This window comes from Myotis davidii, unplaced genomic scaffold (genome assembly GCF_000327345.1).
Source record: "Myotis davidii unplaced genomic scaffold, ASM32734v1 scaffold544, whole genome shotgun sequence".
NCBI lineage: Eukaryota > Metazoa > Chordata > Mammalia > Chiroptera > Vespertilionidae > Myotis > Myotis davidii.
The window spans coordinates 1,369,478-1,382,591 of NW_006297018.1; the positions used below are offsets into that span (position 1 = coordinate 1,369,478).

General features: G+C 39.3%; 1 protein-coding gene across 3 annotated transcripts in view; it reads left to right on the top strand.

Annotated features, from left to right (window-relative positions):
* The window catches only part of SFMBT2 (Scm-like with four mbt domains 2), a 183,959-nt gene that overhangs the window by 106,327 nt on the left and 64,518 nt on the right, over positions 1-13,114 (top strand). For all 3 annotated transcript variants that reach the window (XM_015569734.1, XM_015569736.1, XM_015569735.1), the window contains 2 exons: positions 2,364-2,465; positions 7,939-8,086. In XM_015569734.1, the coding sequence (XP_015425220.1) occupies positions 2,364-2,465; positions 7,939-8,086 (250 nt within the window). The remainder of the gene's footprint in view (positions 1-2,363; positions 2,466-7,938; positions 8,087-13,114) is intronic.

Below are 13,114 nucleotides of genomic sequence, written 5' to 3' on the forward strand. Positions count from 1 at the left end.
CAGTGGAAGCTGTGATAGAGTCTTTTCTGTAGGGCTTGGAGCATAGATATAAGATAGGTGTAGATTTGGCTTCCAGTCAGTGGTCAAGGTCAACCTGAGAGCCTGGAATGTAGAGAGTGTCTGGTGGTCATGGGTCAACTCTTCTTAGAAAGCTTGCTCTACTCAGAGAACAAAGGTAGGAACAGTATATGGGACAAAAAAAGGGGCACACAAGCTGAAATCAATAGAAGATTAAGATTGCAGGCAGGTAGACCAGAAGCTCAGAATACTGTCAGGACACCCTCACAAGGGAAATGCAAAGGAGAAGCCAGCAGAAGAACAGGTGAGAGATGGAAATTGCAAGGACAACTCTCTGGTGGTGGAGGCAACCAAGGAAGAAGTTACAAGTTTTCTATTGTTGGTGAACCACATCTCAAGAATGTTTAGCCTTATAGCTGTGAGTAATGAGAGGGAACTTCTGCTGTAGCAGAGAGGGAAACAGAAGGACTTCTGTGAAAATATTACATTCATCTGGGCATTTTATTAGAATTAGAAATGTGTCATTAGTGCATGAGTGCATTTCTGATTTGTAAAAACGTATAATGATGACTGTTTAAATTTGTTGAGTATATTCAGACAAACTTTTATGATGTTATAACTTTAGAATAATTTTTCTTTTCAAAAGGTTACAAGAAAAAAATATTTATCTATGAAATCTACTAATGTGCCTCAATCCCTGTTGATAGTGAGATACTGGGAGTCATGATGTCTGATAGGAACGTGCTAATTCAGATGTCAGTTAGTCATTTTCAATTTACTACTTTTGTCTCAACACCTGTGCTTTCTGGCTTTGCCTTGGCATTATGGTTGATGAGTATTAATATGCATTAAACTTTCTATACTGTTTCTTTTTAAATTTCTTTTCTGGACCCAGCTTCCCCAACTACCTTTAAAAATAAATGCTCTATTTTCAGTATAAAATAATCTCCTGAACCCCAAAATAATTCTGTGTGCTTTTCCTTATATATATAATTTTTATGAAGTGATGACTATAAATTCTTAAGGAATTGATAAAGGTTTAGAACGGGCCAGTTCTTTCAGTGAGTTTTTGTCATATTGCACACTGACCACATCCCTTCTCGTTCTGGAGGTCGAGCTGTTTGTTTCAGCCACACCCAATGCTTACTTTGAATCTATTGGTACGGAGACCTCTGTAGGCTGCTGTGGTGATGTGAGAAATGAGAGAGGCCTTGTGGTCTGTAGGTGGTTACATTCTGCAACTTCTTTGGTAAGCAGTGGAATGGTAGAGAATTGTATAAGCAATTCTTTTTTTCTAGTCTTGTGTTGTACAACTACCACATTGACCAACTTTTGCCAGGGGAGCAGGCCCGGCCCTGTGGGAATCTGTAAGGTCATCAGAATTGGATGTAGAATGCATAATTGAATTAAAGAGCCACTTTAGATTTGCAGATAAAAGAAAGTAGTGTCCCCCCAGGTGTTTTTGTACTTCACTCCCTGTTGATGTATTTAGAAATAGAGGGATTTATTTGCAGGTATAATTTCCTCAGGGGTAGCCTGCAAATACTTTTATTTAGCCACTACTCTTTATACAGACTTTGAGTTATGAGGTGACCTCCATCTCAGCAAGATAAATCCTGGTACCCAGAGTCCAGCCAGCTTCATCTATGGCTGTGTAGCTAAAGTAGATATTGAAATTTGTTTTCTTGAGAAGACAGGAAAGTCCCACCTGACACACTTAGGTTGCTGTAAGCAAGTTATAAAACTGCCAGACATCTATTAAACTGGAGGTGTTGCTCAACTTTATTGAGCAGGAGTCAGGTTCTGATGGTCTGCAGGGCTGTTTTGGACCCTTGTGTGCACACATCTCCAAGATCATAGGCTTGCCACCAATAACGGATAAGCTGTGTGTGTGCTCTTAGACACGGACATAGAGACAAGCTGCATCACCCACAAGGTACTCACTGAAGCCCCATGAAGTAACCCCGGTGGCAAGGGGCCACATTTTCTGAAGATGATGTCTCAGCTGTGTTTTAGGTGACTGATCGCCTCTACTACTCTGCTGTGCTCCATTTATGGTGACAAAGAAGATCAAAGCAGTGCATTGTGAATTTTTTGCTTCGTGTAAATTTAAGCATGGCCACAAAGGCTTGTTTCCTCTCTCTTGGAAAAGCAAATCGAGCTTGTAGAAAATAATTAAATCCGCAGTATCTTGCAATAATTAGACATTTGAAATGGGGAGGGGAGTTAATTATTTCAATCTGATTTCAGTTGCCCAATAAAATGTTCAAGGAAAGCATCCAGACAGTTACCAAATTAATTTACAATCCCAGCTCATTTAATTTTTGTACCCTTTTTCCCTGCAGGATCATGCAGATTTGCGAAGCCATTTCTTCACAGTTGGGATGAAGCTAGAAACAGTGAATATGAGTGAGCCCTTTCATATCTGTCCTGCATCAGTGACCAAGGTGAGTGTCCCACCCTTACTCTGCATCTCAACCTCCAGAGTGGATCAAATAAGTCTTTCTACTGAAAGACAACCAGATGAAATGTGTTTGCATAAGGATATGCTACAGTTCCAAGAGAACCTAAGTCAGATTGCCTTCTTTCCCATCCAGTGCTATTTGAAGCTCTCTCTTTATCACTGGTAGCATAGAGCGAGTCTGATCAGATGTCCTCTCATGTCATGGTTGGGGTGAGTTTCACTTGTCTTCTGATAGTACAGTATGTGGACACTCATGCCCATGAGTGACTTGGAGGAAGGTTAAAGATGCATGACTGTGAACTTGTTCCTCCTGAACAGATAGTATTTAATATGATTGATCTGATTATATTTCAAAAATACCTGCAAATGGTGAAAAGCAAATTCCCATTGCACTTCTACTTCCTTGTAATCACCTGCTTTCATTGATGAAGGCAAAGTCATGCTTCTGAGATGTGCAAATTTAAAATGAAATTGCCTTTCATGTAAAAGCATTTTAATTATGGTCTGATAGGCTTTTAAGATTATAATTTTCCTTCTCCATCAAAGACATCTCAATGAAGTCAGCTATGGTAACATCAAAAGTATGTGTTTCTACCTTAAGTATCTCTTATAAATGATGGAAGAAACCAACAAACGTAGAACTCTTTTTTTGTAAGCTTTTTTTTTTTTTTAATTGGTTTCAGAGAGAGGAAGGGAGAGAGAAAGATAGAAACATCAGTGATGAGAGAGAATCACCAGTTGGCTGCCTCCTGCATATTCCCTACAGGGGATCCAGTCTGCAACACTGACCAGGAATCAAACTGTGACCTCCTGGCTTATGGGTCAACATTCAACCAGTGAGCCTTACCTTTCATGCATTTTCTAGGGAAGGTAATTAATGGTTCAAAAGTCAATTTCATGGATTCAAACCCAGGTCTCTTGATGCCCACTAACGTAATATTTAATGTTTTAATTCCTTGGGGGCATAATGTTTTAGTCCCCACAAATGGCTTTGCAGATAAATCCCAACCAGCTTTGCTAATTACTAGCTGAATAAATTACTTATATTTTAAAGATCTTAGTTTTTTTATCTATACCGTAGATATTATACCATCCACTTTATGTCATTGAGAGAAGTGAGGAATCATGCATGAAGTGCCTGGCACAGTACTTGGCACATGTGAATGCTCAGTAAAATATTAGCTATGCTCACCCAAACCTTTGGTCCCATTTATGGGTACCATGTTATCGCAGTTATCGCCCAAGAAAAAAGTATGCCACAGGCATCCGGGCATCCAACTGCTGATCAGACTGTGTTTGGTTCCTGTGGAGAAATGGTCTTTCTTACCCTTGTTATCTTACCCTTGTTAGCTGGTGAAATATAAGCCTGATTGTTTTAGAACTGAATTTTAAGTTTGTTTATTACAAAGTGCTGTGGTGGTTAATGCAAGATACACATCACCAGTTTCAAGGGCCAACCCTAGAACTGGAGTCAGAAGCCCAGTGAATCTTCAGCACACTTTATTTTCAACATACCCACTGAAGAGAAATTGAAGCCTTTCATGTCCCCTTTAAAGCCATGCATATTGCTGAGTTTTCCATCGGCTCGCTGTGCATACATAACTTTTGAAATGAAAATACTACTGTGTGAAGAGGATGATCAAGGTAGACCACAGCTGATTGTCGCCACAGTGGGTTGGGATGTCAGTCATTCTTAAGCTAAAATGAACTCTTTCATGATCCAACAGAACGCCTCTAATTTTACATTTACTGTCATCTTTCATTTGCTCTCCTTTTTTGGCAACATTACCAACTGCTGATCAGACTGTGCCTGTGGAGAAATGGTCTATCTTGAAATTTGTGATCCAAGAGGAAGAGAAAGAAATTTATATTTTGAGTTTAAAGTATTTGAAAAACTTGATCGTTTATCTACTATGGGCCTTTGTATTTTTTATTGTAGGCAGTGCAAAGAAGGATTTCTTTGTGTGCATTTTTTTTCCCCCTGAGAGTCTTGATCCTGCAGTACTTTTCCAAATAAATAGTTTCATAATTAATATGAAGAAATCAATTGGGTCTATTTATTCTTTCTCTCCTTATTACAAGAAAATATTTGACTTTAGAAATAAAAACAAAGAAGTTTCTTTGATGTTACTGCACGTTGGCAGAATGTCTCAATTGTATTTGGGGTACAATCAGATGTGTCTTCAATAGCTCACACAATAGCTCCTGTAACTGCCACACGCCTGAGGACCCATAAGCAAGTTGGAGCAGGACTTTACAACCAGAGAACAAACATATGAAATGTATGACACCCAGATGCATAGTCTTAGGATACGATCCTTTTGGTGTCACAGATTGATTTATGAATTTTATAAAGTTGAAGACACTAAAAAATGGTTAATTCCATTTCAATTTCTTTTTTCTGAAAGAGACTGGATTTCTTAATGCAGTAACAAGTGTTTTAATGTTACTTGAGTCGTGCTTTTTTAAATGTATGATTTGGTAAAATTCGAGAAATAGATTGGTGGCAGTGATTTACAGAATGTGGAAAATTGTTATGATAATGAAATGTCTTTTTCTCCCCCTTGAAATATTTTCCTTTAATGACTATAAATTATTTTTTATAACTGTTAAAGTAATTTATCTAAAGAATAACTGCATATGAGAAAAATATTGACTTACACTTTGAGTGATAATCTCGAGATTGAAATGCGTGCTATCATGTTTATACACCATCCATTAAAAACCATGTTATTTGAAATGAGCTTCAGGGTTCTTTACTGTGTATTCTGGTTGTTGCACATTTGTAGAAAACTAAAGAGTGATATCTTGTTGAAACCTGACCAGAATTTCCCTTTGTTCGAGCAGCGGGTGATTTAGTGATGCCAGCTGCTCATTTATCTGGATATATATCGCCTTGTCCTCATTCTAAGAGGCTGTGGTATCAGCTTCACTTGGAAAATTTTTTTTTTAAGCCAAACAGAGATGCAAATGTGCTTAGCCTGCCAGGGGTAGACATTTACATTTTTATGCCTTTATATAGTTGTACATGTGACGTTGGGATGTGACATACTAATTATAATTAGGTCCAGCCTGAATATCTGTATTTTGTTGCGTGGACTTCCAGTGGCAGTAGTTTGGTTTCCAAGGTAAAACAGTTTACTCCCTTAACAAATCTTATGGAGTTTGGGAGTGGGAGGGTATTTTCTCTGATTTTTTAAGATACATTTTCATTTTTATATTTCCTACTTTTTGTACCAAAGATAAAATACTTAAGTCATTCATTCTTATAGACCTCTCCTTCTTTATTGGCCACGTGTTGTGTAATGCATGGACTTGGATGAGCACCTCCCCAGGTTCAAGTTTCATGTACATGTAACATAGTATCAGAATAATCTCCATGCAGAAGGTATTTATAAATAAATACGTTTCTATTAACACTGGATAATGTTTTAGGATATTGAGTTTGAGAATATAATGCATTGTGCCGTTATTAATCATCATAATGAAATTTCCCTTTTTATTTCCTTGGGGCTTTTCTTGATGGCACAACTGTTGAAGAAATAAGTAATGTTAAAGCAAATAGGTGGATAAGCATGTAGCAGATGCAGTATTAAATGCCCATCTTTTAGCAGTACAGTGGGATTTTGTTTTTGGTGTTCCAAAACAGTGAGTTAGTGACAGATGATGGTGGTGATGACGATATCATCTATAATGTAAAATGTATTGCACTGTTCAGAGCTAAGGATACTGGAATTAAAGTCTTGGGCTCTGTTTCTATTTGCTAGCTCTGAGCTGCACAGTCTTGGGCAAGTTAGTTAACTGCCCAGGCGTTAGTTCGAGACCTGTGTGTTGACCAGAAGGCCCAGTGTTTCTGAGCCATTTAGCTTCTCTCTAAGTAATAAGTAAGCAAATGTAGTATGTTAAAGGCTACATGAAAAGGAGGAAGATGCATCAGGGAAGGAACTAATGGAGTGTTGGTGGAGGAAGGGAAGATGTGACTTTAAGTAGGGTTGTCAGGGAAGACCCCGCCCTGGGAAGGTGATGTTTGATCCTTTGCAAAACTCAGGCAGCAGAATCCTAACTATTTACTGGAATTAACATCAAGAAGAACTGAAGTGCGTTTCCTATCCTGCTTATCTTTGAACTAGTTTGCGTCCAGAAAATATTTTTAAATGAAGGAGCCAGGAATCATAGCGTAGGGAGAGTGTCAAGGTTTCCCAAGAAAGACTGGCTGCTTTTCTGTTGAGTTGGGAAAGTGCTGTTTTTTTTTCCCTCTGGTCTGTTTTACATACTTGGCTCTCTAGATCCATCATGCTCTTGACTGGGGGTTCACCTGCTTTTTGCACCCTTCTTTTTTCATCATCGTGCTTTGTTTCTATTTTTTCATGGACTTCTTTTCCCCCTCATATCCAGTGTATGATTAGCCAGTTTCTGCGCACAAAACGTTTTCTCTGCATGGTGGGAATACCTCCATGAGGAACGAAGAGGCCACAGTCCTCAAAGCATTAGGATATGCTAAGGTAGACAGATGTGATATCAGTCCTCGGGGGTAAAAGAGGTTGTTCGGTATAGAGATACAAGCCTGATGATTTGGGGGCACAGACCAGGGGTCCTTTATTCCAACTGAGTGTTTGGGAAAATGTCCCAGCTGTGTTGACTTTCAGGTTGGACCTTTGAAAATGTACTGTGATTTGATAGACCGACAAGGGAGTGCGCTGTTAGACTGTGAGAACACTAAGGACAGGCCTGGTGTGAATGATTTCCTCTTGGGCTAGAGCAGCGGTTCTCAACCTGTGGGTCGTGACCCCTTTGGGGGTCCAACGACCCTTTCACAGGGGTCACCTAAGACCATCGGAAAACACATATATAATTACATATTTTTTGTGATTAATCACTATGCTTTAATTATGTTCAAATTGTAACAATGAAATTGGGGGGTCACCACAACATGAGGAACTGTATTAAAGGGTCACAGCATTAGGAAGGTTGAGAACCACTGGGCTAGAGGGTGGGGCATTTGGGCGGATACTAGATGAGCAATACATGAGACTTAGATGAGACTGGAAATCTTCAGGCCAGACCTTGCAGTGTTGTTGATTGACCTGGTGTGAGAACGTGTGTCCCTGCTGTGGACATTGAAAAACCAATTAGACCTTTCAGTGCCCGCCTGGCTTTCTCCTTGGTCAGGGTTTGTCTGTCTTACTTCAGCAGTTTGTTTATCTTTCAGCTATGATTATTGGTTTACGTTTTATTCTCTGTCTCGCTTACTTTTTATTAATATGACCACAGTGATCAACTCTAACTTTTTAGCAACTGGATCAATTTAGTAATATACGTTGACATGCCAGTTTGTGGTCAAACCATTTTGATGAAATACATTGATTGCATTTGGAAGCTGTGCCAATATTTTCATTACTAGTCTTATATGTAATCCCAAGGAACTAACCATTGGCTGTATTGGTTTTCTCTTTCAGGTTTTTAACAATCATTTTTTTCAAGTGACTATTGACGACCTAAGACCAGAACCTAGTAAACTCTCAATGCTGTGCCATGCAGATTCTTTGGGGATTTTCCCAGTACAGTGGTGCCTTAAAAATGGAGTCAATCTCACACCTCCCAAAGGTTTGTGTTTTGTGAAAATGTGCAGAGTTTGATTGATTCAGGAGGGTGTCATTGTTTATCTAGAGAAATTTATGTTGTAAATAATGTAGAAGTAGTGGAAAAAGAATGTCTTTCATGGTTAGCTTGACATAGGGGTCTGTACAGATTGCTGTACAGATTGGAAGTGTAACCTTGGGCTTCTCAATCCACTTCTATAAAGCAAAGTTCCGGGTTAGCAATTGAATGATCGGTGGTTCTGCTGCTCTTGTGTAATGATAGAGGGTAAGTGTTGCTAAGTGATTGAGGTTAAAAACTGCAGAGTGTCTGTGAAGTGGCTTTGAAAAGAAAATAAATGCTATTGAAGCATTTTTTTTTTACATTTTATTTAAAATAAATCAGATTTTCCCCAGAGCTCAGTTGTTCCCAGATATCCAACAATTTGATGCTATAATATTTATCCTATATAATAAAAAGCTAATATGCGAATAGACCAAATGGTGGAACAAATGTAAAAACTGAACAACCAGTCACTATGACGTGCCCTGACCACCAGGAGGGGTGTGCAGAACATGGCGCGCGTTGGCCATGGTGGGATGGTGGAGCAGGTGAGTGGGGGCACCAGACCAAGGTGGGGCACCGGTCGCTGTCATTGGGGTGAGCCTCTGGTGGTTACTGAAAATTCTTTGCTCCTGCACACCGCAGTCCCGCCTTGCACTTACACCCGGTCCTGATCACTCAGCACCATCAGTGGATATGAGTGGCAGCTTCTAGCCCTGATCTCCCCTGAGGGTTCTTTACCTCCTCCTGCTCCTGAGGGGCAACCGAGGCAGCAGCTGCCACTTGCACCCGCTGCTGGCGCTGGCCCCAATCATTCCACACTGTCAGTGGGTGCGAGTGGGGCCAGTGCCATCAGTGTGTGGGAGCGGCTGTGGCAGGAGCAGGACCGCCAGCAGACAGGGGGTCGAGGGCCACAGTGGGAGGGGCCAGGTGGGGGCGTGGAGGATGAAACGAGACTCACCCCTGTGCCTACTGCAGCCTCGTGGGCCACAGTTCCTTTCAAGGTGCATGAATTCATGCACTGGGCCCCTAATATAGATATAAAAACCTAAGGGACCATTCAACCAGTAGCTTTATGCACACTGACCACCAGGCATGGAAACATGGAACAGATTGATGAATCTCAGAGGGAAGGGGGGAGGGGAGAGGGTGGAAGAGATTAACCAAAGATCTTATATGCATAATAGAGGCCCGGTGCACAGATTCATGCACCAGTGGGGTCTCTTGGCCTGGCCTGCAAGGATCAGGCCAAATCCATGCACTGGATCTCCGACATCAAGGGGTCTCAGATTGTGAATGGGCGCAGGCCAGGCTGAGGAACCGCACTGGGCCTCTAGTATTAAAATAATTAAATTGGGAACTGCGTTGCACTAAAATAATGTTTACATTGGGATTCATGCACCACGCTGTAATTTTAGTAACGTGATGTGTTATCCCTTATAGGTCTAAGGTTTATTAAAGGTTCAAAGCAGAAAGGCAAAAGGAGAGAAGATAGGGAGGAAATAAATGGAATAATAGAAGAGAAAATCGGAATAGAGTAAAAAAGTAAATTTAAAGAGGGATTATAATGAATGCTAACCTTTCCAGCTCACCAGGCACTGGTTTATTTGCAGTGTTAGCCATATTGGCCACAGGTTGAGTTACAGTTTTCCTGGGGCCATCATATACCACGTACCACCTTTAATTGTGTATGCCCAGCTCATCCATGGCATGCCTGTACTCCACTGGCATGAATATACTTTGATATTTTTAAGTTTTTATCCTCATTGTTCATCCCTGCTCATTCCCACAGAGGACTTGCTTTTGAGTATTTCCATTTCAGCTGTTGATTCTTCATATTTAGGTTCTGCAGTAATGGAATGTGGCCTAATTAGAGAGTACCATGAACTTCTGTGTAACACTGTTTATACTATTTTAAGTGCTTAACTTATTGAATCCTCAAAAATGAGGATTGTCCTATGAGGAAAATTAGTCACACATAGACAGTCACAGGGCAGGAGGTCTGGCTCCGGATCCCGCTCCCTGTAGCGGTGAGAACTCCAGTTCACAAGGCCCAGGTTCTTGCTTGCATTTGGGCACTCACCAAAGACTGACCACATCCCTGTGCCTCAGCTTTCAGGCTGTCAAAGGGGGACACACCTGGTATTCCACAGGCACTGCGCAGAATCAAAGAAATGACAGAAGTCTAAGTATTTTTATAGTCCCTTAAATGGCTCTCCAGGTGTTTATAGGATAGAATCTGTGTTGGTGGTAGATAAGACAAGGCCTTTCCTGCTGTGAAATGTTAGCATTGGGTCACTTGTGGAGTTTGAAAGCCTCTTGGACCACCGTTGCTTCCTTCTAACCCCGTGGTTGTCAACCTTCTGGCCCTTTAAATACAGTTCCTCATGTTGTGACCCAACCATAAAATTATTTTCGTTGCTACCTCATAACTGTAATGTTGCTACTGTTATGAATCGTAATGTAAATATCTGATATTCAGGATGGTCTCAGGCCACCCTGGTGAAAGGGTCGTTCTACCCCCAAAGGGGTCGCGACCCACAGGTTGAGAACCACTGAATCTAACCACTCTAATCACACCATGTGTGTGGATGGGTTTCATGTCGTTGAAGGAAGTCTTTTTCTAGATATCTAACATGCTTCTTAGTTGGACTTTGAAAATGTCTAGTTAGTAATAAAACCTATTTAAGAATTTTAAGAACATTCGTTGGGTATTTCCTTACATAATGAAAAAAAGGGAAGTATTAATACATGCATTTTGGCTGCTTGATTATTTCATGATGGCAGAGGTTTAATGTTTACCAGAATTTTTAAATATATTTCTCATGAATTGTAACTCTTAAAAAGTGTTGTTTAGAAAAGCGATTGTAGCCATATTTACTAGGAAAATGTATGTGCTTATTTGGATGATTGCATTCACGATATTAAGGAAGTTGTTTTAGATTAGTGTACTGAACTAATGTGTAATGAAATGGCTATACAAATGTATTTCCAAGAATAAAACTGCTGAGTCAAAGGGTAAAATGCATTTATAATTTTAGTAAAATTTGACAAAATGCCTTGGATACAGTTTGCACCTACCTGCACTATCACCAGAATATTAAGTATTTTCATATGTTAAGCCTTTTTATACCTAACATTTAGCTACATGTATTATTTCTTCTCTGTCACCCAAGTATTTGTGGTATATGGTGAAATGAAACTGTCTTCATGTAGCTTTCCAAATTATTTCTTCTTCTATTGAAAATGAAGGATACCTTTTGAAAAATCACACACAAAAAAGAAAGTTGCTTCATGAATACTGTTGTGGAATATTGAGTATAGTGGTTAGTATTTTCCAATAAGAAACTATCAGTGATAAGCATTTAAAAAAAGAAAAAAAGAAAGAAAAACCACTTAAAACATTTAAGAAGTGATCAATATCATTAGTCAAGGACCCACTGGTAATTTATAGGGGCTGTGTTTTGGCTTATTATCTTGAAATAGTAGAGATTTTACTGTTAAGCCAGTAAGAAAAAGACCAGCAATTTACAGAAAAGGGTTTCAGAATATCAACAGATAGTTCACAGTTAAAAGAAACACAAGGTCTCTTATTCAAACACATCACAATAAGAGAAATGCGAGTGAAAATCATATTGAGATGGCATGCATTTATAAGATGAAGTGGAAAATCAGAAGAGAAAGAAAATAAATTTTGTTTTGATGAGCATGTGGAGGAACAAGAATGCCCAGATTACTGGTGATAGTGCAGGTAGGTGCAAATTGTGTCCAAGGCATTTTGTCAAATTTTACTAAAATTATAAATGCATTTTACCCTTTCACTCAGAAGTTTTGTTCTTGGAAATCTCTCTTGAAGATATACTGGGCAGATAATATGCATAAAAGTTTGTTCTTTGCAGCATGATATGTAATAGCAAACACTGGAAAAAGTCCAAGTGCTTGTCTGTATGGGTTAAATAGATTTTAGATAGCCATACAATGAAAACTATGCAATTGTTAAAAAGAATGAGGAAATCTCTGTGTACTGATATGAGAAATGCTCCAAGATATGCTGCAAGTGATAAAGATCTGTAGATTATGGCATGATACTTTTTTTTTGGTTAAGAAAGAGGTAAATGAGAATATGTATTTGTTTGCTCATATTTCTGTAAAGAAACTGTCAGGTTACATAAGAAACTAGCAATGACAATTTTACTTCCTCCTTTCCAATTTGGATGCCTTTTATTTTCTTCTTGTCTGATCACTGTGGCTAGGACTTCTAGTATTATGTTGAATAAGAGTGGTGAAAGCTGACATCCTGTCTTGTTCCTCTTCTTAGGGAAATGATTTTAGTTTTTGCCCATTGATTATGATGTTGGCTGTAGGTTTGTCATATACAGCCTTTATTATGTTGAGGCATGATCCCTCTCTTCCTACTTTACTGAGAGTTTTTATCAAACCTGGGTGTTGGATTTTGTGAAATGCTTTTTCTATGTCTATTGATATGATGTGATCTTTGTCTTTCAATTTGTTTTTGTGATGTATCACATTTATTGATTTGTGAATATTGTACCAGCCTTGCATTCCCGGAATAAATCCCACGTTATCACTTATGGAATCTAAAGAACAAAATAAACTGACAAAACACAATGATCCAGAAACATGAAACATCTAACAGACTGAGGAATCTCAGAGGAAAGGGAGAGGGTGGGAAGAGATTAACCAAAGAATTTATACGGATGGACAGACAATAGTGCAATGAAGGCCTGGGTAGGGGGTGGAAGCAGGGAAGAGGGGATCAATAGGGGGTGGGGGGAAAGGGAAGATCCGTAATACTTTCAATAATAAAGATAAATTTAAAAAAAATATAGCATATGAAGCTTAACACAAAAAGGAACTAATAAAAATGAGAATTCTGAATGGAGGTTCCGAGTATGGAGGTGGCGAGCAGGACAGATGGAAGTGAGGGTACCAGTGAGACTCCGAGCAGAATACTTTAAAAATATTTTTATT